Raw genomic sequence first — 26,474 nt, forward strand, 5'->3', positions numbered from 1 at the left:
ACGAAAGCCAAAGCAATAAAAGAGAAAAATACTGCTATAAAATGACTGTCAAGCTGGTTTGAAACAAATGTTAGTTTAGGCCAAAAACAATTGACCAAAAAATAAAGTTCTGTGGTCAAAAAGTTCAATGTCAAAGTGGTTTGTTATTGAAAAACCCACCTGTCGTATACGTAATTCACTCACCTTGGGAATGTCGGACTCGCGGGACAAAGCGAGAAATACACGATCCAGTATTTGATCCTGCAACAGTTGCGCTTTTTCCTCGGCATACAAGTCCACATCACGATTGCGACAGCCAAAGAAGAGCCAGACTTTGGGCAGCGCCATTGTCGTATCCACTTCGCGCAGCACTTGAAACTCTTGCCAGAAGGAGCGAAATGGCGCAATGCCCGTGCCAGGACCAATCAAAACTACCGGACAACTGCGATCGGTGGGCAAATGGAAACCCAAAGCGCTGCGCACAAACATGAAGAGCTCATCGTTCGAACGCAAGCTTGCCAAATAGTTGGAGCAGACACCAAATCGTTCATCGCCCTGGCCATCTTCGCTGCGATACTTGACAATCGCTACAGTTAGATGGATCTCATCGCTAACTCGCCGTGGTGAGGAGGAAATCGAATAGAAACGCGGCTGCAGCGGCGTCAAGTGGGCGAGCACCAACGATGCTGGAGGCCGGCAAGAGGGAAACTCCTCGAGCACGTCGAGTAGATGCGGCAGACGCCAGTGACGCCAATCCTCATAGGCCGATGAGTCCGTGACCAACAACTCCAGACGCTCCTTGTCCGCATTGTCATCACAGAAGCCTGCTAGCAACGTGAGCAGCTGCCTCGAGGGCGGCGTCGTCAGGTCGAAGAAACGCGCCAGAAGATTACGTAAAGAATCGGCTGGTATTTTATCATGCGGCTCCCAGCACTTAAAGATGCCATTCGATGTTTGCTTCTCTTTGAGCAGCTGCAGTTGCAGCACCTCGTCAGGATTATCCACGCCCACCAGACGTCCCAACAGCCCCTCGACAAGCGGCGAGCGATTCGCCGGAAAAATGCCCACATGGTCACCTGGTTCGTACTCGAGTCCAGGTGCACAAATCTCCAGCAGCATCGTAGTCTTGGCACCCTCGCTCAACTTGGTTAGATTGTGTGGTTGTGCCTTGATCTTGCAGCAATGCACCTTCTTATTGTGATACTTCGATAGAGCGCTGTCCAGCGAGACCTTGCTCACCGAAGGCACCAGACGCACTGTGTTTACCGTCAGCGATTCATTTTGCAGCGCCAACGAAGCATCCGACAAACTCTGGTCCGGATCCAGGCAAAACGTTTCACAAGCCAGCTAAGGATTACAGAATTTATAGCATCAAATTGAGGACTTATTACAGCTAATCTTACCTTAAATACTTCTGGTGCCCATTTACGAAACGATTGCTCCTGGCCGCACATCTCATCGCCATAGGCAATCTTTAGCAATCGCTCACCGCCCAATTCGCCCAGAATATTATCCACATACTGGCCAAAGGCGCAGAAATTCGGATAGGCCGAAGAGCCGAGGGCAAAAACAGCGAAGCGGACATTCGAGAGCGGTCCAAAGGTCTCGTCGGTGAAGGTGTCCGAGGTGGAGCCGCGCAGTGAGTCCCAGCGATCGATTTTCTTGACTTGTTGCAGCGGCAGCTTCATAAAGTCCTGCCGAGAGCTGGCCTTCATGAAGGACTTGGAGGAGGTGACCCCCATGCTAATGATACACAGAGAGCAAAGATTGAGACGTTGTGTTTTCTGCCTGCCTCAGCTCAACATAAATTCGCACACAAAAAGGCGGCCGGAACAAAAGGCGTGGGGGCGTTATGCAACGACAAAGGCACAAAAGGGGACACGGCAAAGGAGGCAACAATAAAAGCAGAGATACAAAAGTGACAGCAAAACATTTATTACGCTTGTCATTTGATGTTGGCCAAGACAAAAAAATATATGTATGTAAGTACGTAACGAACGCAGCCCAAAAATAAAATGAGCACAAGGCGAATACTGGACTTGGGCTCTTCTCTCGACTGGCAAAGCAATTGCTAAAAAGCGTAATCATCCGCTCGTCAGCAGCTCGTCAAGAGCAGCAGCAGCAGCTACAACTGAAACAGCATGTGGGGTTCCTTTGCCTGCAGCTACTCAAAGATGTCCACCATTCCCTTCCTCAAACGAGCTGAGTGATGATTCAACAATGAACAGTGGCAGTTTTTAAAGCAGCACAACATACAGAAAACGAGAGCGAGGGAGATACTGAAATCCGCCTTGCAGCTACAAAATCCAGTTCAGTCTTATCCACTATCCACTGCCAACTGCAGCTGGACTACAACTACGTTGTCCTCCTCCTTTTCATGTGGCCTTGTCGTGGATAGCAAATGCGTTTAAAACTATTTGAGCTAGCTGCTCAGCTTGGCTTTGGGTCAAAGTTTATGGCTTTGGCGCGTCGTAAAAACCTGTTGGTTTTCTTACATAATCAGCTGCAAAGTGCGGCATCCTCCATCGCTCCATCGGACATCAGAGCAGCGGAGAGCTTACAACTGGTAAGAGCTTGTTAACAGAATGTTGCACACAGCTGAGCGGACTTTAACGGGATGAACTATAGTTGAGGAATTACGATGTCATAAGATATAGTTACATTCAGCCTAAGGACTTTAACATAGTTCCTGCTGTAATAAGGCTATTATTTATAATTTGCTGTATACGTTTTAAACTAATTTAAAGATATAAATTTGCTTTTATGGTATTACAAATTATTTATCTACAAATAATTCGAAAGGATTTTCGTTTAAGTACTTGAATATTTATTTTCATTTTTACGTCATTTAATATAAATGAAATTATTTTAATATTGCAATTTATATTCTTTATTTTCATTCCAATAATTTCTGAATACAGCGATTCTAAGTTCTTCGCTTGAAGCAGATAAAGCAATTACAATTTAATATTAATTAACAGCAATTTAAGACGAATTTAACTTTAATTTTATGTATCTACTAAATTTCTTTAATAGTTTCGTAGCACACGATTGAGTTAATTTTAAGAATTTTAATAATTTTCTCAATTCTTTGCTTACAGTATTTTGCAAGCTTTGTGAGCTATCTGACACCACTGTGTCGCGAGCTCAATTTCAAGTTTAGCCCATGTGTAATTCATCAAGGTAGCAAAGCGTTGAGTTGCGAAGCTGCGTGTTGCGTGCTGCCTATCAACTTAATCGTAACAGCAACATCCCGAGAAACTACAACATCAACAACAATGGAAACAGCAGACAAGCAATCCAGGTAACCAGACAGACAAACACAAACACATAGAAACTGTACGTGCAGACAGGGGGACAGAGAGACAGACAGACAGAGAAACGACTCAGTGTTATCCTTGTTTTCATCTCGAATATCGCCTGAGGACCTCAAGAGCTGTGCTGTGCATTCGGCAACCCAAAAGTGCAGCTTGGCGTGAAAAGAGTGTCGTAATTTACAGCTATGACGGCAACAGCAGCAGCTAGACAACAACAAGAATCGGGCAGGTGGCAGAGCGCAACTGCTACAACAAAAAAATACACGGAAAAGTAAACACATAAAAGTAGCAAATTCAACTGCAGGCACTAAGAAAGCGGGGTAAGAAAGGGAAACGCAGACTGTAGCATAATTAAAACGCTAGCAAGCTGTACTGTAAATTGGCTGTGTCTCTTGCCTCAGCATCAGCCACTTGCCACTTCCGCCCACCAAGTTAAATTTCGTTGAGTGCCGAAAAGTCGGCAACACTTTTTTTTTGCTCGACTTCTACTCAAGTCAAGTGGCCGTCGGACGAGTTGCACTTGTAATTATTTGCTGCACTTGAAAAGTGCTGTTCAAAAGTGTTGAAGCTTTGTGTACTATATTTGGATTAATTATACCCTGCAAATCGCCAGTGCATAAAAGAAAGCCAATAAGCTAAGCTATTTGACTTTAAAACTCAATGCTGCACTTTGCACTTTTTGACTGCAGTTTTGCATTTCATTTTGTAGCAAGTATTGCTATTTGGAGTGCCGTTAGCTGGTTCATTATGCAAAGTGGAGTAATTGCTACTCGAAAGCGAGAGAGGTACGAGGCATATCATCATAAAAACTATTATGACAGCAGATGCTGCTTCTACTAATGATGATGACAATGATGATGATTATCATCTAACTGGATGTTTGCTGGCTAAGTAGCACTTGTATGTTATGCTCAAGTAGCGGCAACGGCAACGGCAACAACAGCAGTTGCAGCTAGCAGGATGCAGGATGCGCACTCATACTCAGGCAATATTTAGTGTACGATATGGTGGCAGATAAGCAAACCTGTGCACTGTGTCACTTGAAAAGGACACTTACGGGCGTTGATGGCATAATAGACAGCAATTAAGTGAGTCACTTGAGCTGACAAACACACAAACTCACACACATCAGCTGAGACACGAAACAAGGACACAACACAGTGTCTGTCAGAAAGCAACGACCAGTTGAGCACTCGTAACTTGATGATTGTGCATTTTCGGGTCATAATGCACGATTAGTCGTCAAGCTCTTAATGTTTATTTAATGCTTTGCGTACACAATCAATATTTAGACCACAACTACTAATTTAATTAAACGCAATAATTAGTAAATTTACTTAAACCACACACAGCAATCGAAGTTGATTTGAAGGAGAAATTGCATTAAATTCAACTTGAGTGCAGCAAGCTAAACTATTTTGTAAACTATTAAGCAAAACTAGTTGCGAAAACTTTTAATGGCAACAGCCCCAAAATCTTGCCACTTGCACTATGTATAACATGCGATGCAAGAGTCAAGAGTCTCAAGAGTGTCGAGTGCCGCTGCAAAGTTGCCACAAAACTTTGCGCATTCTTGACTTTAAAATGAAATCAATTGAGGCAAACAATTAACAGCCAAGCAATTTCCGAAGCGACAAACGCTCAAAGCACTCAATGAACCGGAAAAGAAGCCAACAAAATTAAGGGAAACTCGCATCTTACATCCCCTCCAAAAATCATCCGCAGGCGATGAAATCACTTCTCAAGCTTCTTATGTTGCTCATACGCAGCGTAAGCCGAGTAGCTTTGCTAATCTGTTGAGTGGAACATAATGAAATTGATATGGCATCCACGATAAATTATCAAGAATATATTGATATCTAATTGCCAGGCTAATGAGGAACGAAATTCGTTTGTGAGTAAATCAAATATGGACTGCTAATTAACGCTTTGATTTATTTTACTACTGCTGAAGAACAGACTTTTTCGACTTCTGAGAAACCCAAGACCAACGAAGCATAATACAATTTGAGATCTAATAAAAGCAATAATAAATCATATTAATTGGTTTATGCAGGCATCTCTTCAAGTGAGTCACGCTCAGCGACTTTTACTTTTACCATTGTTATAATAAATACAAATTGTATAAACAAGCCTCAAAACAACAACAATACACACACGCACACACACACACACACGTGCTCAACAGTCTGGCGTGTATTAATTTTTTTTTTTTAATATATCAAAAAACATGAGACTTGAGTTGGGGTAACATTTAAAGTCGCTAAGCGTCCTTTTCCAAGCAGCCGCAGGACATTTTTTTTTACTGTCGATGCTTATCATATTTTATTGAATTGCCAAATATACTCACACAATTACACACCGCACTCACACACGCACATACATCGACATAGTAGTTGTGCGTGTGCGACGAGACAACGCATTCTTCATATGAATTTTCAATTTCGTCTTCAAGAACAACGTCCTTGTTTGGGTATAAATTTAGACATGTGCGTCTCACACACAGTGTGTGTGTGTATGTGTGTCTGTGCGGATGAGTGTGCTTGTGTCTGTGTGCGTGAATGTACTAAGTTGTCAAAGCTGTCAAGCGGAAATCCCCTTTACAACATAAAAAACGAGAAATGCCAAACCTTTTATGGCGTTGACTGGCTGATACCCCGCATTTCAGTTCTTAAATTTATTTTAATGAAATAACAAATAAAGAAAATATAAACAATTTCATAAAAGACATATCAATCATTTTCAATTTAAAATTTTTTAAGTAAAAAATAAGTAACATTCTATTTTGACTTCAAAGTATTGCATAAAAATAGATAAATTATCAATTGCTTAAATTTCACTTCAATATACATCTTTTAATTATTTATTAAAGATTTACTTTCTAACATTTTTTTTAACCTACTCATAATTTTAGTATTTCACTCTATTACTCTAAAACATTCTCTGTATTCTGTAGCTAAAACACTTTAATTCGAATCCGAATAATCGAACTACAAGCTTGCAATGCAATTGCCAAACTCAAATCTCAAAATATCCTGCAGCAATTGCATTTTTTTGTATCTCCAGGCAGATACGAGATATAAAGAGGATTTGCTTCGAGTATCCTCAGCAGCTTTTATTTAACTTGTTCAGAGAGAGAGAAAGAGAGAGAGAGAGAAAGAGATAGAGAGCAGCAGTAAAGTACTCATAGCAGAGCCTTTTTAACGTTGTATTTTTTTGTATAGAGTATTACTCATACCATATGTAGGACAAACGCACTCACACAGACAGGAACACGCACACACAGACTTGCCGGAAATATCGAAATAACAAAATTATTGTTATTGTTTGGGGCCAGGCGTGGTGGGTAAAAGGAAATTGCGCGGATTTGGCTGTGTTCCCTAGCGCCACACATTTTGCCCTTTGTCTTTCTCTTTCTCTCTTTGTATATTTCTCTCGTTCTCTTGAATGTGTGCCAATAATAAGCACAATAACAGCAGCCAATTAGAAGTAAAAGAATACGATATGTGACCCAAAATGAGTTTTAAGCCTGCTCAAAAAAATGTAATTAGTCAAATATTTTTGAGTAAAATATTTTATCAAAGAAGAAAAGACGTATTAAAGTTCAAGTGGGTTGGTTAAAGTTTAAGAAAGGCAAGCGTAATTTTTTAAATTGCAAATTGTTTGCCAGATAATAAAAGGCTAATGTCTTACAAATTATGCAATTCTTGCTTAAAAAGCAATTTAGTTGCGACCTTTCGAGGCAACCCTCATTTATTAAACTTGCCAAGCGAGGGGGGCGCGTAGATTGTTGCCAATATTGAAAAGCCGGCAACCAAATTGATTTATATGAAATTTATGCAGAGCCGCACAGTAAGCAGAAAAGTGGCCAACAACAACAACAACAACAAAGCAAAGAAAAAATGAAAGGAAGTAAGCATGAAAATTTATTGACTCACCTGGAATCCTGGAGACCGTGCTCGCCCGACTCCTGCACTCGCATCGCATACAAGTCCTGTGAGAAGAGCTGCGAAAGAGCAAAGTTGGCATTCGTTGTCATTAGGGGACAGCACTCATACATTAATTAGTTGGTCAGTTAGTCATTTAGTTAGCCATTTAGTTAGTTTCAGCAGTCAGTTATCCGTTGATCAATAGCCAATACTTACCTCTCCATTTTCCGGCGGATCTCCGTTGCCAAAGGTCGAGGCAACCACAATTAGCAACGCCTCGTGCTCAATGGAGGATATATCATAGTCCGACATGCAATATATCTAAATGAATAAAACAGTTTAGTGCCACTGGCAGAAGCCAACACTTTTGTGGTCATTAGTGTCTTGACCTGGTCGAAACACACGCACAACACAATTTTGTGCGCTGTGTAGTTTGTCACAGGTGTTTGCTCCTTATCTAGTTTTCGATGGCAATGTGCAGATGCTTTTTATGCCAACATCCGCACCTACACACACACGCACACGCTGACATAAATATATATACGAGACCATCCTTAACTGGACAGTAAGCTGCCAAACATTTTTAGGGCACATTTCGGGCTTATGCTAATTTGTGTAATGTGACATTTACGTTGGGTCGCAGGTTGCAGTTAATTTTAGGACCTGGGCCAAAGCGTTTTATAATGTCAAATTAAGCTTGTTTCCGTTCAGCATGACGTATACTTAATATTCGCACATGCTTGTTCTATTTTTTGCCTATGATTTGGGCTTATGATTGAAAGTGTCTAATACTTTTTGCTTCATTTGCTTCGACTTTTTGCCATTTTTCTAATTTTTAATCAGAATTAACTAAGGATTAAGTAAGTTTAGTAAAAATTTATTTATATTATATATTTATAATATTATTGTTTTAAATTTCGCTTTCTTTAAATTACTATTTATATGTATTTAAATATTTATCTATTCAATTATATTTTAGATTTCTAACAGAATTTAAACCAATTTCTCTATTTAAAATTTTTAATTTTTAAAATTAAAAGTTGCCCGTCTTTCCATGTTGTTATTATTATGAAAGATACACTCACCTGCGCATTGAAGGCATGTCCAAGTAGTTCGCATAATTGCTTCGCATATTGCTCCGATTTGCCCGTTTCTGTTGCATATAGCACTGTTGCTTTGATGCGTTTCGATAGAGCGCGTCCAAATAATTTCGATGTAAATTTCACAGCCCTGTCAGAAGAGTCAAGTCAGAACACAAAGTCAGAGTATTAGTTATTGGGGGAATATGATACATGCTTTCTATGCATATTCATGTAGCTTAGTTAAAGTTGCGCCATAAAAGAAAGGGAGAGGGAGAGAAACCCTTTTCAGCAGAGTCAGCATCGTCAAAGACTTCATAACACTAGACAAGGCTTTATAACGGCTCCATAATATAGAGCAAACAGACATTCAAACTCAAAGAACCGGTTGATTGACATGCCATATAATTGGAAAATAGTCTACAAGTATAGCACAAATTGCTTAAAAGACGTAAGGAAACACACACACACACAACAAACTCAGATGCTGCCAATAATCAAATGGCTGCAACACTTTTATTGCATATACATAGCAGCAGGCGCTGTGCGAGTCTGTTTTCCAACTCGTTGTTCTTAAAGCGCAAACACATCAAATTTTAATGTGCATAGTGCAAAAATAACAACAGAACAGAACAGAAGGTCCTTCGCATGTTTTCTAACAGAGTTTACAGTTTAGTATCCTTCCTGCTCTCATATGTGAGGGTTTTTATGCCATTGTTGTTCAGCTGCTGTTCTTGACGTTCCCTCAACTACTCGTGTATAGAGCAAGTAAACGAAAATGAATGGGAGATGAAGATGGAGAGAAGTAAAACCGGAGGACGAGGCTGCTTATAGGCAGTTTAACTGTAATTCAATATGGCGTCAGGAGCTCACATTTCGTTGCATACTTTTGTGCGCAGTATAATTTGATTTTCATAAAGTTGTCGATGTCAGCGCTGATTTAATTCCATTTCGTCATCATCATCATCATCAACAGAGACATCGAGCTCAGCTCTCTTGCTTAAAACAATTAAACTTAATTATGGTGCTGAAGCTTAATAAATACACACACACACGAGTGTATGTATATGATGTATAATGCATTTGCGATTCATTTAAGCATTGATAAAAACTTTTCTCCCCTTCCATAAAACCGTCGGAAGTTCTCGTTTTAATATAAAGTGTGCGAGCGTTCGCATAAATAACGATTTCAACATGTTAATTGACAACTTTTTAATGAATTTCATTTTTGCCATTTTGCCAGCCGACTCTCGCTCATTCAGTTCACATATATAAAACATATTGCACACATATACATATATTTTATATGTGTGTGTGAATCAACGCAGTTGCTGGGACTTGTAGATACCTGCACAATTTGCAATAAATTAAAATTAATTAACTTATGGCAATTTGCGAAGCATACAAGTGCGCAAACAACTTCATTAATCTGTAACGATTTAAAGTGCCCTCATTAAATAATTAATATATTTTATGCGTTGATACCCTAACAGGAACATCCTGATTTTGTGTTTTCATTCAGTATGATATTGAAGCAAGTTTCCTTTAAATAAAATTTTGTAAACTTAAATATATTTAAAAAATAAGAAACATTAAATAATACCCATGAAAGTGAAACTCGTTAAACTCAAAATCTTTTAAATAACAAAAACTTTGCTTCGATATTTAATCACTTGATAATAAATAGATTCAATCGAAAGTGGCTGGGAATATAACTATTCGAATTGCATTTTAGTCAATGGAGCCATCCGAAATGTCCTGCAATTTTAGAATTTTGTATTTCCTTCTGTTGGATTCTTAGATTTCATATCATACCGATGTGTATGGCCGAGATATATCCAATTCCCAATTCGACACAACTTATGGATATCGCAATGATACACCTTTTTGTCATCCGCGTAAATAGTTCTACCGATCTACATTTGGGTCATTCAGAATATAATTAATATCCGTTTAATTTGTGGGATTAACTCTTGATTCTTAACTAAAGATTCAGCTTTAATAAATTAGAAATTTCAGAAAAATCAAGTTTACCGATTTCTATCAAGTTTACCGATTTCTTCTAAAAAAAAGTGTCGCCGAAATAAATAAGGCCAAATAGAAAAGTATTTGAATTAATTCGGGTTTTATGTTACACTGTGTTTTAAATTTTTAAATGTGATTAGAATTGATGTGAGATTTGAGAATTACACAAATTTGACTTTAGTCCATGCACAAGGGTATTTAAAATTCGACATTTCATAATTGAAGTTAGCTTTCATCAGAATCAGTTTTGTTTTTACAATTAATTAAGCAACAGTCTGCAGCTTCATGTTTATGTTTTTCGTTGTGTGTTATTCATGCAATTCATTTTGGCATTTAAAGCTGGACAAATGTGTTTAATTATTCACCTTTTTAATGCGGTAAATTGGCTCGTTTTGTTCAGCAATTCCAGCTAAAGGTGAAACAGGTGTATATTTGATAATTATTTTCTTAAAGCTCAAACTGTTTTTGCTTGAAGAGTGATTCAGTGCATAGCTCGACATGAATCATCAGTTGAAAGAGAGTGTAATTAACAAGCCCAGCCACAGCATGACGCATTTAGTTCCCATCTGGATGCCAAGATAAGCATCACGAGGGTAATAAATGTATATTAGACATCATCTCAAAGGTGTTGGCACAAAGCAGCAGCTAATAAACTTCAGTTGCCAAGCATTAGCATAACAATTTCAACAGCTTCTTTTAACTAGAAATCACCATACATACACATGGCAGGTAGATAAAGTTAACAATACAAACCTGATGTGCAATGCATCAAATTTAACCAGCAAGTTGATGGCTGCTGACAGCGAAGCAGCAGAGAGCAGAGAGAGAGAGAGAGAGAGCAGGAAGATAGCTGCCAGCGGCAGCAGCAGCAATAAACCACAATCCATGTAATCTACTTAAAGGCTAATCCTTGCTGATGCTGTGTCGTGTGACACGCCACACACAAGCACACACACACATAGCCACACAACCGCACACACAACTAAATGGCAGGCGAAGGATATGATGAGGCAAAAAAGGTCGCTGAGCTTAACAGCCAAAAGGTAATGACAAACATTTACCGTCAAGCACAATCGCAACTCGCATTGAGCACTCATCGTGTACTTACCGAGCGATTTGTTTAAAATTGAATTTTCGTCTTGGCTTTTTGCCTTTGCTCTCGCCACGTCCCTTCTTCCAGACGTGCGTGCGCCAAGCGGGGTCCTGATATTCAAACGAGGGCTTCAAATAGTACAGCGCCATCTCCTGATGAAACACCGGCGTTATTGAGCCCGATAGTGGCGGCACAATCCAAATCCAGTCTGCCGGGCAGCCATTCCTGCAAGGGAGACAATGACAAAGATAGAGAGAGAGAGAGAGAGAGAGAACGAGATAGTATTAGATAGAGAAGGCAAAGGATGCTAGTAATTGTTATGGTCGCTGCCGTGTTTTTGCTTATTGCCTGTAATTGACATAATGCCAAAGAGGAGCTGAAGCCAGAGCAGTTACAGCTAATGGTTGATTCTCTGCTCCCACGTTCTCCTCTTTCTTTGCTTAATTGAGCTACAGATACGCAGCGTTTATCTATGTGGATATCGCCTTAGAAAATGCAAATTGCGAGTAATTGAAATATGGCCACGTATTTTTAGACTACCCGAAGAGCTTACAACGAAAGCGTATTTCTGGCATTTGACTTAACTGGTTTACACAATGTATATATTTAGTCGACCAGTTTAAATTCAATGTATAAAAATAAACCTTGTAAGCAAATAAAGTTCCACAATTGTGTGAGCTGCAGTTTTGAACAGATTTATAGAGCCAATCAATTCAACTTTTAACAGTGTAATCCATAATTAAAATGGCTTAACACATGTATTTGCGCTTGTCAGGCCAATAAAAACAAAGCAATACAAATAAAATATGAATATGTATGTGAAAAATGATAAAAACAACTTTGACTGAGCCAAAACTCATACAAAGTTCTGACATATTGTGCGCCATTTATGTGTCTCGCGTGCATTTTACATAAAATGTTGGCGACAACAAATTGAAAACAATAAATTTACTTTTTCACACCTGCGAAGAGTTGCACAGTCGACGCGTCGCCGCTTAAACAGGAAGTCAAATAAAACACGTTAAGCCATAAACTTGCGGCTCCGATATGCCCCACATGGGGGCATGAAGGCGCACATTGCGCATACGTAACGTGCACCATGTAACTTACCGTAGCTTCGACTCGTTTTCGAAGTGCTTCATAAAACTCTCACTGGCCGTGTGATGATCCACAATGGTCACATTGCGGCTTTGATACGAATGCAGCACCGCAATATTCATTTCCACCACAGCCTTGTCCTTCCACAACGAGGTCGGCGTTCGCGTATCCAAATTCATTTTCAGCGCCACCGTCTGTAAGCATGTAATAAACACAAACACATTAGTAATATGCTTGAATTTAATTGCACAAATGTTTTCGGGTGTCGAATCCTCTTTTGCTGCTCTTCGCTCACTCTAATTGCTGCGACGTTATTAATTTTCGATTACAATTTTTGGTTTTTGTGGCCGAACATTGATAATTGCTTTGCTTTTGCTGTTGTTCTTGCTTTTGCGTTGCCTACGTCATGCCTGTGGGCAACAAGTGGCTCCCAAATGGTTTGTTTATGAGCCCTTTGCGGTCTGCTGAGCATCGCCCTCACTCACATCAACTATTGATTTTGCTGCCGGCCATGTTACAGTGGCTTCAAATTAAGCTCAAAAATTAAACCAAAAGTTTCCAAAAATTTAAAATCGAATGATCTGATAAGGAGTGAAAGTAAATAAAATAACTTCAGCATACATTATATTGTATTTTTCTTTCCATTTCAACATGCAATCCATGTTGCATTAAGTATAAAATATAGAAAATAGTTGAAAGTTTTTGAACATGAATTTTATTCGTATAAAATACAAAAACTAATTTATTTTATTATATAAAATGGTGTTATAAATAAAATGAAGCATCTATTGCAATGCCATTCCATTATAAAATGTAGAAATATTGCAGTATAAATTATACACATTATTTCAAAATTACGGAACACGAAATTGTATTGAGTAAATAAATTGTATTATGTATAAAAATACATTCTAATAAAGCTGAATATGAAATATATTTAGTATTTAGTTCACAAGCTATATAAATTTGTTGCATATTAAAGTTTTAGACTAGAATTTAAGTACATTTAAATTTATGTTTCACTTCTTTTCACTCTACATAAACTAAATAAATGACATCGCTTATTTGTTCATTTCCGCCAAAAAATTCTGCGTCTTTTTTCTTGTTTTATGTAATGAAATCTTACAAAAACATAACTATATTATGCTGTCTGTAAACGTCAATAAATGCCAATGAAATATTGTAAATGAATATTTAAAATATTTCCAAAAATTTTGCATTGAGTCCATAATGAAATTATGCCAATGTGCGTGACCAGCTGACAATGTAAGTTTGTCTATATGTATATGTATACGAGTACAACACGGTACAGTGGGTAAGAGTGCAAGGGCTGCATTAGTTCAACAACAAATTGAATAATTTTCGGTGAGTGTGTGCGTGTGTGTGTGCAAGTGTACTAATGGCAAGTTCGTGTTCAAAACTAATTAAAAGAGCAAATTGAAAGTGCAAATTCATTAAAAATTGATGCACTTCAAATACTCGTAATCGAAATTCAGAAATCGAAACTCTGCAATCAAAGGAGCTGCAGACAGCTTGTTCCATGAGTTTAATTTATGAGTTTTCATACATCATACGTTCACGTATGTAAATTTAAATGTTGCACCTTGCCATGGACAGACTCATGAATTTGATTTACTTTAATGCGCTTGGGTTGCTTTTAAACGCTCTTCCTCTTCTCATGCTGCTGGCGGCTCGAGTGTCTCGACAAGCACACACTGCGAAATATTTGCGAGAAAAGCGCTTTATGCCGGCAAAGTAAACGTGATAAAAAAATACACAGCAGCGATGCGACAAGAGACGCGCACATAATGCGTTCATGTAATGAAATAAATGCCGGAAAGCTGCAGCCTGCGCGGCACCGACAAAGACATCAAGGACATTAAATAAGGACAATGCTGGTACTATCAATAACGCAATTACAATATGCACACACACAAACGCACATACGCACGCACACAGTTGTTAGCCTTCCTGTGATTTTGCTCGCTTCAAGCGGAAATTTTAACACTTTAATGGCGGCAACTTACCTCTAGCATATTGCGACGATTTGTGTCGCATAAATTCCGGCAGCCAATCTCCGTTGACATGTACCAACCGCTAAATGTGGTCGCCGTAAACTGAATGCCGCCCACATCGAAGAGCATGCTCGACACGGCGGGCAACGCGTACCAACGCAAACCCAAATCACTAAACCACTCGAATCTGCAACGAGTTTGGGGGAGGAGAAAGTATTTTGGTTGTTTGGTTTGACGACGCCCACACACACACGCTCCTGGTGCTGCTTTTACACTCACTTGGGATGACTTAGCGGCACCTCGAGTATCAACTCTGGCGGGTAATCAAAGTAGTCGGGATCATGACCATTGGCCGACACAACTAGAGGCAAAATGTCCCATTCACTACCCTTGCCCTTCCAGCCCAGTTTAGTGCAGACCTGCGAATAAAATCAAGATCAAAAGTCAACAACAAATAACAGAATATCGAACACAGCATAAAAAGTGACATGTTCACAAATATATAGCATACTTTCAGGCAATTTTTGCATACGCACAAAACTCAGCACATTCTGTGTTCTGTCTCTCTGTGTATTTATCGACAGCTTTGTTATTTGTTTGTGTGTGTTTCTCTGCCATTCTCACACATTTTTTTAAACGTATTTAAAATGCGATTTATTACATGGCATTTACTACAACTCCGACAACTTTTTGTCCCAGCCCAACGGCATTTATGCCTTGTAATTTGTTCTTTTATCTCTGTATGTGGGTTGTCCAAGGGATAATTCAACTTGTTGGTTTAACAACAACTCAAAATATGTGTGTGCGTGTATTTGTGAGTTGTCGGCTCACAAGCAATTGATGCGTGTAAATATTGTGATGCCAATATATAAATTGATAGGTGGATTACAAGCCATAAATAAACGCCCGCAATAAAATATAAAAGAGTTGTACAAAATGACTGTCGATATTGCTTCAAGTCGAATCGATTCCATTCAATGGGAGCAACAACAGCTGTTGGGCACTTTGATTGCTAGGCAACCACTCACAAGTGGCCTATTGAGCGAAATGTGAAATGTGAGTATTTTATTAGACCATTTAAACACACACCTCGCTTAACTCGTTCAACAATGCGGATGTCTTTAATTTCCTGCTGAATTGTTTGAGCTCTTAAAGCTTTTCTTAAATAACATATACAATTTAAGACTATTCAAATATAAAACTGACCCATATTTTGTATATAGAAATCTCAAACACTATAGTTATAGTATGTATCAAAATTCTATAGCTTTAAAATTACGCTTACTATTCGACTATATTTTGATTTGCCGGGCGGAGGTGGGTGTGGTAAAATTTTAAAACAAAGTTAATCTGTGTGCAAACATAACAATGGCTGTTATAGCTTCATTTTTTATAATCTCTAAGATCTAGAGTGGCAGATGGACTGACGGACATGGATATATCCTCTCAGCTGTTGACGCTGATCAAAAATAAATAAACTTTATGGGGTGGAAGAATCCTACTTTTGTCTGTTACATACATTTCCTGAAAGCACAATCATAAACACCCTGCTATCAAATGATATTAAAGTTACCTCTGTGAACTCCACGTTCATGGGATCACCGATGATTTTGCCATCCGTTTGCTTGTATCCAGCGTAAGAGATAAGCTGATTATTCCAGATGCGATAATCATGCTTGGCATCTGTGCGCTGTGGAAATATTGTGATGGCAGATCTGTGAATAAAACAATGAAACTATTAAACATATTCCATGCACACCACAGAAGCCAAACAACAGCTTAGATAAAGTTCACAAGCTCAGCACATAATCGGCTACACCAATGTTGGCCAAGTCAAAAGTCAAAAGTGAAATAGACAGACAGTCTATGACTATGAGCAAAACATAATACCAAATATTTGCTAGACCACTTTTCAGCAGTTTTCGACTCATTGCCAATTAGTCGAGGCCAAAAACATTCGCCTCATCGATTTGAGTGGATTACCAACTTTTTGTCGATGGGCGGATGTTAGTGCGAATTGCAAATGTTTTCCAAAAATTTCTAATTGCCATAAACGGCATATTTGAGCGGCAGCAAAATTATGCGAGGCTTAACAGTTTGATGTGCTAAATAGGTAGGTCTCAATGTGAGATCACAAATTTGTGCACGCTAATTAGAATAAGCTGGCAATTATGTGCACTGCATGTTCATTTTTGTACAATTAGTCGAAAATTGCAAAAATAATACTATTAAATATTAAATAATATTAACAGCATTAATTAAGTATTTAAATTTTAGTAAAAAAAAAAAAACTAAATATGCAGAAACAAATTTGCTTTCAATTAGTTTTTTTTGTCTTTTTCAAACGTTTTCCCCTCTAGCTCTCAGTTTTTCAATTAAAACGAGACTTTATTGCTGCGAATTTTTGTGCATTTTTATGGCACAACAATTTGCACTTTGAGCGCAATTGAGGTAAATAAAAAAAACATTTTTATTTGTCACTTTTGTGGCTTTGGCAATTTTTGATTTTAATAAAATTTAAGAGCTCGTCACTTACCTCAGATTGCCTTTATTGGTTGCATACTTGATGTGATTACAAATTGCTTCAAACATGCCACTGGTTGTGGTCACATAACGACAATCAAACACCTAGAAAATAGAATTAATAAATAATGCATCAAGAGTAAGTCTTTAAGTTGGCTTTGGCAGCAATCTATCGACTTTTTGGCTATTAGCCTTTCAGCTGGACACTTTGATGGTCTCACAAGTGCCACTCCAATTAAAGTGGCAACTGCAGATGCAGCAGCCAACTTGAACTGTGCAACACCCAGTTTGAAAGTTCAAATTAACTAAAATATTCATCGCATTTATAACATCAACAACAGCACAAAAACAAGCGGAAGCTTTGGACAACTCAAAAGAAGACCTCTAAATACCCTAAGGCAACGATTTAAGTAGAATGTGACTAATATTAAAAAAATATATATCTATATTGTGTATTAAACTATAGAAATAATAACAGTAAACTATTCTTGCAATAAATACATAGAGTTAGACGTACTTAAAAAATAAAATATAAATCTTCAATTGTTTTATAATGAATTAAATTATTTCTACTCGGAATGACAATCTTAATTTATAAAATTATTTCTACTCTTTTTCTCCGACAGTATTTGCGAATTTAACTACAGAGTATCTAAATAGATGAATCGCTTTAGAGAACAGCCATAACAATTGGACTACATGAATTTTAAGTGCGACCAAAACTTTGCATCGGCACACAAAAAAGTTAAAATAGGAAAATGGAAAACACTCGTTAGAAATATAGGAAAAACAGTAAAACTCTAAATGAAATCAGTAGAGTTTTGATCTGTTCTCTTCTGTTCTGCTGAATTCTGCTCCATGCTGTTTATGTTTTTGTTTTTAACTCGGTTTTTGCAGGCAGCACATGGGGCGTATGATAAATGTGAATGTGAAGTAATTCGCATTGTTACGAGTGCTCGAGATTGTTGTTTTTGTGCGCTCTCAGAGTGTACATAGAAACCCTTTTTCAATTATAACACTTGAATGCACTTTCTAGATTCCGAGCTTACCCAGTTTTACCTCTCGATTAACAATTGTTTTGGGCATTTTCACACCTGCTGTTGCTGCTGCTGCTTGTGTTGCTGTTACTGCTCCTGTGGTTTATCAATGAAAAGGTGCGAGTACCTACGCTTTGGCTTTATGCTGTTTCTCTGCTGAGCTGTGAGTTGTGCCCACTCGAGTCTTTTCCCCAAATCCCTAAACACTTTGCTATTTCACAATTCATTTTTTTTTTTTTTGTACTCCTATCTTCTCTCTCCACTTTTTGTAACTGCTGCTTTTTGGTCAGTTTCATTTGATTTTCTGCTGTGTTTGGTTTTTGTTTGGCTATGCGTATGGTTGGTTTTTCGTAATTAAGTTGGAACCCTTTTTTCGAGTGGGGCCTGAATGACCCATGTGAAACCCATAAGCCATTCATTTATGCATGATGCGTGCATTTAATTTACAGCAAACTTTTGTTTTTCAAGTGTTATTGGATAACTTTTTCGAAAAGTCATGGCGTAAAATGAAATTATCATAGCACAAAACTGTACAACCAAACATGTTTATGCAGCATCATTTTTAAAGCCAAACAAGGAAGAACTACGAGGGCTGGTCCATTAATTATTAAATTCATGTGAAAAAGGTATAAGGCTAACGAAAATATTTTGTAAATATTTGACACAGTTTTGAGAAAGTATTCTTGAAAAGTGTACTTGAAAAGTTGTTTTTAACATGCCTATGATTTGATATTAGGCAAAAATGAAGAACAAATAAAAAAAAAACAAACAGGAATGCTGTGATATAGTCACTATCCATTTTCAATAAAAGCAAAACAGTGCCGTTAACTCTAAAAATATACATAACTAATACATACAATGAAAAAATATATAAATATACCGAGTTCTTTAGTAGAAAAAAGAACTTAACAATAAACATCTTCATAACATGAAATCAACAAAAAAAAAAATACTTTTTACTTAGTTCAATATAAACTTGCACTAATTTAAAGGCATCATTCATTATTCACATCACAAAGAGACAAATTGATTGACAGCCTTTTAAGGTTTTCGCTTTCATCAGTTCAGCAGCTCTTTCAAATGAAATTCCATTGTTTTGGCCTGAGAACCACTCAGACACCCCTCGCTTTGCTTAGATTTTGCACATATCTCTGGACATACGAGGGTGGGCTGATAAATATTCGGCCTTACAAAGAAAATACGTTTTTTTTTAATTTTGCTCTTTTATTTCTCAACATAATCTCTTTTTAGACGTATGCACTTGGACCACCGATCCTCCAGTTTCCTAATACCTTCCATAAAATAGGATTAGTCCAGGTCTTCAAAATAGGCGTTTTTTCACAGATTACCTGTTCATATGAATGAAATTTCTTACCCCCAAGCCATTTTTTTAAGTTTGGAAATAAATAATAGTCACAGGGTGCTAAATCTGGAGAATAGGGTGGATGGGGTAGAATTTCGTAGTGCAATTCACACAATTTCGACATGGCGAAAACGCTCTTGTGAGCGGGAGCATTGTCCTGGTGAAACAAAACTTTTTTTCTTCGCCATGTGCGGCTATTTTTCTTCAGCTCCGAATCAAATCGTCCCAAGAGATTGGAATAGTATTCTCCCGTAATTGTTCTGCCTTTTTCCAGATAATCCACATGAATTACACCTCGGGCATCCCAGAAAACCGTTGCCATCACCTTGTTGGCCGACAAACCGATCTTTGCCTTTTTCGGTGCCGTTTCTCCAGTTGAAATCCATTGCTTTGACTGTTCCTTACTCTCTGGTGTATGGTGATGAATCTAGGTTTCGTCAACAGTCACAAAACGACGAAAAAATTCGTGTTTGTTTGCGTTAAGCAATGCCAAACTCTCCTTCGCAATGTGCAAGCGATTGCGCTTATTTTCCATTGTGAGCAATCGCGGCACCCATCTTGACGAAAGCTTTCTCATGTGTAAAAAATTCGTGTAAAATGTTTCCAACGCGTTCCCGAGAAATGTTTAGAGCATTTGCAATCTCTCGCAGCTTGATTCGGCGATCATCCAATATCATTCCATGGACTTTATCCACAATTTCTGGTGTTGTCACCTCTCTAGGACGACCCGGGCGATCATCGTGAAAAATGCTTGTCCGCCCGCGTTTAAATTCAGCAGTCCAATATTTTATTGTTGAAAACGATGGAGCTGAATCTTTATAAACTTTGTCTAACTCATTTTTAATATCGTCGTTGGATTTCTCTTTTAAAAAACAGAAATCTTATGACAGCACGATATTCGATTTTATTCATGTTGACGACAATGCAAAAGTGAATGCGCTAAAAGTCCCGCCAAAATTACCAGTGTTGATAAAACCGTATGAAACTTTCACAGTAATCGGCTGATAGAAAACACTAATCGAATAAAATACTTACGAATTTTTAAAAATTTGTTTCTTTGTTAGGCCGACTATTTATCAGCCCACCCTCGTACGTGTGTGAAAGGCTGAGAGTTGAGGAGCATTAAATATGTATGCATATATACACACGAGTGTAGTAAATACATTTTTGACGCTAAGTGAATTTTCAAGGTGACTTCAGTGACTGAGAATTGGATGCTCGTGTCTGTTTCAAGATTGTCACTCACACAAACATACACACGCACACACACAGACGAATACACATGAAAATCATTGAAGCGTGGATGCAAATTTGTTCACACATTGCTAGGCACACAAACTCACAAACCGTCATTTTGTAATGCCAACTACTGATCATTATAATACACACACAGGCTCACATTTAAATGTAGTATGTATGAATAAATCTCTGTGTGGCAGACACCAAAATTTTGTAAATTAAAATTTACGATGATTTGCATTTCAAATACGCTCAGTTCACTGCTCGCTTTTTGTCTCTCTATCCTCATTCTCTTTCTCGACTCGCTTTGTGCCTTTTTTATCGCCTTTCGAGTGCGCATTTTGCATTTGTCATTTTGTTGAAACACGCATAAATCTTGGATAATACGAACAGGACACATCCAAAGCGAGCGAGATAGATATAGTGTGAGAGAACGAGACAGCACACAGCACTACTTGGATTGCTCTGACAGGCAGCCTCTGTGATTTGCTTAGCTGACAAATTGGACTGACTATTTTGCATATGTTTTGAGAATGCTAGAAAATTACACACATTTGGCTAATGTGAGTTGATGAATTGATAGACTGATTGCAGCTAAATGCTAATAACTGTATGACTGGGTAATACATTACCGAAAATTATAGCTTCTAAGGAGGGTCATAATGTGATTTGAATTTTTATATGTATATATTTAAAGATGACTATACAAATAATTTAGTAAATTTAAAATAAGATTATACAAAATGAAAGGTTTGAAAAATATTATAGTTAAAGCAATTTATGGATTATCAATAAAATTAAAATTTACAATACAAAATTTATAAATTAAGAACTAAAATGCTAAACATTTTAAAATGTATATTTTTGAAATAAATGTTGTATTCAAAATAAGAGTTTGTTAGCATTTAATTTATAAAATAATCTACAACATTTTCTATGTTATTGATTTTTTGGAGAAAAACCTGCGATTACAATTTAAAATGCGAATAATATTTTCAACATGTTGCATATAAATATTGTTTTCTTAGCGCTGAGCCAGCGGCTATTTATTGCTGCAACTTAAGCTTAAATTTAATACGTTAAAGAGGTGAACAATAAGTTATGTAGGATCAATTTACGAGCAATTTTTCTTAAAAAGTTGCTTAACATTGGTTGAGCTATTTAAATAATTGAATTCTTTAATATGCGCTTGAGCTCGGACTATGATAAATAATATTCAATATTTAGTGCTGCTCACAATTGTAAAATGTAAAAAATAAAATTTCAATTCAGCATAATTTATTGCTCCAACTTAAGCTTGCACTTAAAATGTTAATATATGCCATATTTTTTGCATAATTTTGAACTTTGCGAAAACAATTCACCTGCCAACCAACTAAAGTCCATAGATTGCGGCTAAAAAATCCTCAGCAATTTATCTTGCAAAGCGAACAAACTCACCTGCAGCTTTGACCATTGGATGCGACCAATGCAGCGAGAAGAATTACGCCAAGCTAATTTGGCGCCATAAATTAGCTCCGTTTCGGTTAGCTGATAATGTCCCGTTGTCTCGATGCTCTGTCGCACCTGTTTCCAGCGTGTTTCGTGCGCTGCCGACGATGAGCTGCGACAAATGTTGCCAAATAGTAGATAAATAAATAAATCTTTCGGTTTTAGAGATTTGCGTGCTTACCGCTTAATGGAGGTGAAATACTGATCCAGAAAATCCTTGGCATGCTCCAGCACCAAGTCGGATTTGCGTGCTTCCACAGCGGCATTGCCGATGTTCATGATGCTACTCGTACAGGTGGCTCTCGTGCAGGACAATATCTGTGGAAATTCAAATGAAAGCGAAATGGATGTTGACGATGATGATAAATAAATAAGTCATAAAGTTCTTACAAGAAGGGAAAGAACACACAGCTCAAAAAGAAAAAATATGGCAGGAAAAGTTGCTAGCAAGTTGTGACAATTTAATTAAAAATTTAATTGCTTATCTCTCGGTAATTAAATTTTTGATTGCTCATTTCGTGCGCCCTAATTGCAGCAACAAATGAAGATGAATGACATACAAACAGACAGACAGTCAGACATCCAGAGAAGATGCTATAAAAACCAGAGTAGGAGGCGCAACAATGCAATGGAATTGAAATTAAACCAAAATGGCACACGGGCTATCAAAAATGAAGAGAGCCAACTGACAACTTCTCGCCCTAAGCTCAATTGTGGCAGCTTCTTCTTTAACCTGGCCAAGAGTTTAGACGGCTTCTTAGATGCCCTCCCAATGCTCCGTCACGCTGCTCGCTGCTCGTTGGCCACGTTTAAAAAGCATTTCACTGTCAATTGCGGATGTTATTTCTGTTTTGCTTTACTTTCACAATTTCTTTTTTGTGTGCTCTTTATGACGCATGTCACTGTAATTATACCCTGTAAACTGTAGTCAGGAAGACGGGGTGTAAAAATACGAATAAAATTGCAAAAGTTTCTTATCTTCATAGTTTAGAATTTCTGGATTAGCAAGTTTTAGAGCTAAGATTGATTTTAGAAAGTTTCTCTGTATAACGATTAAATATATAAACTCGTCCATTTTTTAAAGTGCTAATCAAGTGCTTTTAAGCTCATCATTATTTAAAATTAAAAAATGTTTAGATATATGCTTTTTTCACTTTAAAGAGTGTCGCACACGGCAAATTTTCTGTTTTATATACATTCTAAATTTAATCCCAAATTCAACATTTATATAAAATATATAATTTCCTTTATTCATATATTTAATTTATTTTCTCTTTTACTCTCTGTTTAATAATATTACATTTTTTTAATATTATTATTTAAATTAATATTAATTCTGTTCCAGGACATTCCCAAGTTGCGCAACTTTTGCTGTTTGTCTTTTTGCTCTTCACCTGCACTGCGCTCGATTTGTCTCAATCTCCTCCTCCCTTTCCCCACCCCGCACAGTGGGCGATTTGGTCCCGCTAGCGGCATTTAATTCAAATTTTCAAATTGAAAAATCCGTTAATATTTTTTCACATATCGATAGCAGATGCTTTGATTAGATTTTTAAAAGCTTTTTGAAAGCTCTACGATCAGCTGATCATCAGCTGTGATCGGTCAAACACACCATATGATTTCGCAAAGAGCTTTACACAATTTTTTCTCTTTGCGCGCATGGAATTTGAGTTCCTCGGAAATTTAAAATTTTTGGTGAATTTGTTAGAAGTTTGGTTTTTTATTATATTCAAGGTATGTATTTTCAAAAAAAATCAATGTTTGTGACCGGTCTATAAATGTGTAGCTCATAAAACGTAGTGGTAATTCAGTGTATTAACAACTAGCCCGGATTAGCGTACACCTGTCTTTCGTGGAGTAGAACTTAATTTGTTCAACTAAGTCCAGTCTAACTCCTTTATTAGCCGAAAGTGTGAATCAGTGGCGTCCAAAATGTGAATTTATCAACTGCTATTATCTGCTAGCCTTGAAACTATGGTACTTTTTAGATACAGTGTTAGTACCAAAAAGGGATCTTTTTTTAGTATTGCACTCAGAAGTCATCCCATTTTTTTCCATCATCCCATCATTTTTTAGATAAAGTTTATATATGAAATATGTTAATTGAAGTTCAAATAAAATAAAAATAAAACAAAATTTTAAATTTAAAAAAAAAAAATTTTTTAAATTAAAAAAAAAATTTTAAAAAAAATTAAAAAAAAAATTTTTTTAACTTAAAAAATTCTATGATTTTTTTCTGATCAGTGAAAAAAACCGACTGAAGATATCTATTTTAGTTTAGAAGTTATTAATTAAATGCCGCTAGCGGGACCAAATCGCCCACTGTGCCCCGCCCTTAACAAACAGACTCCGCCTGTTAGATGTTATTCTTCGTCTTCGTCTTCTTCGTCGCTCACCTTGGCTTATGGTTTGTTTTCTTTCGTCGCTTTAATTTACTCAACGCCAAACAACAATGCCAACAGCTTGGAGCTCTTCTTCGCTCCTGGCTTATGGCAATAACAAAGCATCCCGCGGTCATAATTAGTTTGTTTTTACAGGCAGTTGAGCTCTTGAATTGGCTTGAGAAGAGAACGAATTGCCACCATAAAATGCTCAAGTGGTTTTACTTGCTGCTTGCTTTAGGTTTCTGACTCTTCAAACTGCGACAATTACATCACACATACGCCGAGTAGTCGCGCTTTTTACAAAAAATTAACTTTAATTTCTGTGAGAAACGTGACGTTGTGCAAAATTGCAATTAATGCATCGTGTGAAGCACCATTTTGACATAAAAAGTAATATTAAATGAAATATAAAATATTATATTACAAATGTTAAGAGGCCATTTTAATTTTTTGTTTTTCTCTATAGAAATTGATAAAATTTTTTGCTGTCATGAGTTTGCAATTCAATAATAAATATTGCAACAATTTGTATTTTATTGGAATTGAGAAATTGCTTTGAAGTCATATTGAAAATGTAATAAATTTATAATTTTTTCTATAAATAACAAACTTAAAAAATATATTACAAATTTGCTGTCAAATAGATTTATTTTAATAATTTATCAGCAGACAATTCTGTATAAAAAAAAATTATTACAAATAGTTTTATTTGTATAGTTATTCTGTATTTAGCTTGCATCTTATTTTTGAATCTTTTGATGACAATTAAAAGTTCACAACAGCCGCACTGTAAATTCTTGTAGTTAATTTATAAGCCGCCGAAACTCTTCAACCACAATAAACTGCTGCCTCAACTTCAAGTTGAACCACAACATATTTTTGTAAAAAAAAAAAAAGAATCTGGTTAAAACTTTGGCAATTTTCACTCAACTGCACAGGACAAATTTATGCAAAATGCAAACAGCAATACGTGAGTGGCAGCTTTACAAACACAAACACAACCACACAACACACACTACACACATGTGCACTTCTCACACACCCACACACATGCACTTGCATCTCCTGGCATACCCAATTTATTTGCAACAACTTGCAAGTTATTATTCTAATAAGCAAGACTGACGGCATGATACGTGGACCACGCCTCCTCCCCAAAAGAAACAACTGCACCTAATTATGGCGCACAGGCATTGTGTGTGTTCCTGAGTTTTGTGTTTACAGAGTCCAAAAATTAGCTTTCGCTATCAACGTGGCAAGATCTCATAAAGCAGGCAGCCAAAATGCGGTTGCGACGCATTTTCATTTAAACAGATCTTCAGAGTGGCAAATGAATTTTGCTGCCAGCGTCAAATGCAAATAATTGCGAGCTGCTGTTGCTGTTGCTACTGCAGCAGCGTAGTCCTTAATGGCACGCCCACCCAACCGGTTAGTACGCCCACACGCTCACACACAAAGTTCGCCAAAATTGTTTTATGTAAATATAAACACAAAGCAGCAACAACATCGAGAACAGCAACAAGAACAACGCGGCAACGGCCGCGAGTAAAACTTGCCACTGTGCCGGAAACGGAAATTGTTGCAGCTGCAGCGCGTCAACTAAATACATACACAACACGGAGCTCAGACACCCACACACACACACACACACTTCAAAGCGTTTAAAGTTTTAGCGTGCAAGTTTTGGTTTGCCGCCTCGACGCCACTCGTTGCCCTTTTTTCAGGGGTCGCTCTTAGGGTGGAAAATGGGGTTTGAGCATTTCCCTGGCGTGCGTCTTGTTCGCGCCAAATTTGCACTTTTTTCTGCAAGTTTTCCATTTAATTTTGTTCTTATTTTTATGAAATTTATGCGCCTGTAAAGAAGCACAGTCTAAAAGGTACTGCCAGCTGCGTTTGAGAGTT

At 37.4% G+C, this 26,474-nt stretch overlaps 1 protein-coding gene across 6 annotated transcripts in view; it reads right to left on the reverse strand.

The window, feature by feature from the left end:
* The window catches only part of LOC133850750 (nitric oxide synthase), a 40,375-nt gene that overhangs the window by 2,665 nt on the left and 11,236 nt on the right, over nucleotides 1-26,474 (reverse strand). For 2 of the 6 annotated variants that reach the window (XM_062286929.1, XM_062286930.1), the window contains exons 4-16: nucleotides 22,370-22,506; nucleotides 22,138-22,300; nucleotides 17,072-17,163; nucleotides 16,109-16,250; nucleotides 14,815-14,954; nucleotides 14,548-14,722; nucleotides 12,533-12,714; nucleotides 11,438-11,647; nucleotides 8,311-8,455; nucleotides 7,442-7,546; nucleotides 7,235-7,302; nucleotides 1,383-1,722; nucleotides 184-1,326 (exon numbers count right to left, since the gene is read on the reverse strand). In XM_062286929.1, the coding sequence (XP_062142913.1) occupies nucleotides 184-1,326; nucleotides 1,383-1,722; nucleotides 7,235-7,302; nucleotides 7,442-7,546; nucleotides 8,311-8,455; nucleotides 11,438-11,647; nucleotides 12,533-12,714; nucleotides 14,548-14,722; nucleotides 14,815-14,954; nucleotides 16,109-16,250; nucleotides 17,072-17,163; nucleotides 22,138-22,300; nucleotides 22,370-22,506 (3,042 nt within the window). Of the gene's footprint in view, nucleotides 1-183; nucleotides 1,327-1,382; nucleotides 1,723-6,448; nucleotides 6,826-7,234; nucleotides 7,303-7,441; nucleotides 7,547-8,310; nucleotides 8,456-10,500; nucleotides 11,030-11,082; nucleotides 11,312-11,437; nucleotides 11,648-12,066; nucleotides 12,197-12,532; nucleotides 12,715-12,770; nucleotides 13,035-14,547; nucleotides 14,723-14,814; nucleotides 14,955-16,108; nucleotides 16,251-17,071; nucleotides 17,164-22,137; nucleotides 22,301-22,369; nucleotides 22,507-26,474 lie in introns of those variants that run through there. The other 4 variants (XM_062286932.1, XR_009895692.1, XM_062286931.1 and 1 more) reach the window with 4 other exon arrangements.

The sequence above is a fragment of the Drosophila sulfurigaster genome, chromosome 2L, assembly GCF_023558435.1.
Source record: "Drosophila sulfurigaster albostrigata strain 15112-1811.04 chromosome 2L, ASM2355843v2, whole genome shotgun sequence".
NCBI classification, from domain to species: Eukaryota; Metazoa; Arthropoda; class Insecta; order Diptera; family Drosophilidae; genus Drosophila; species Drosophila sulfurigaster.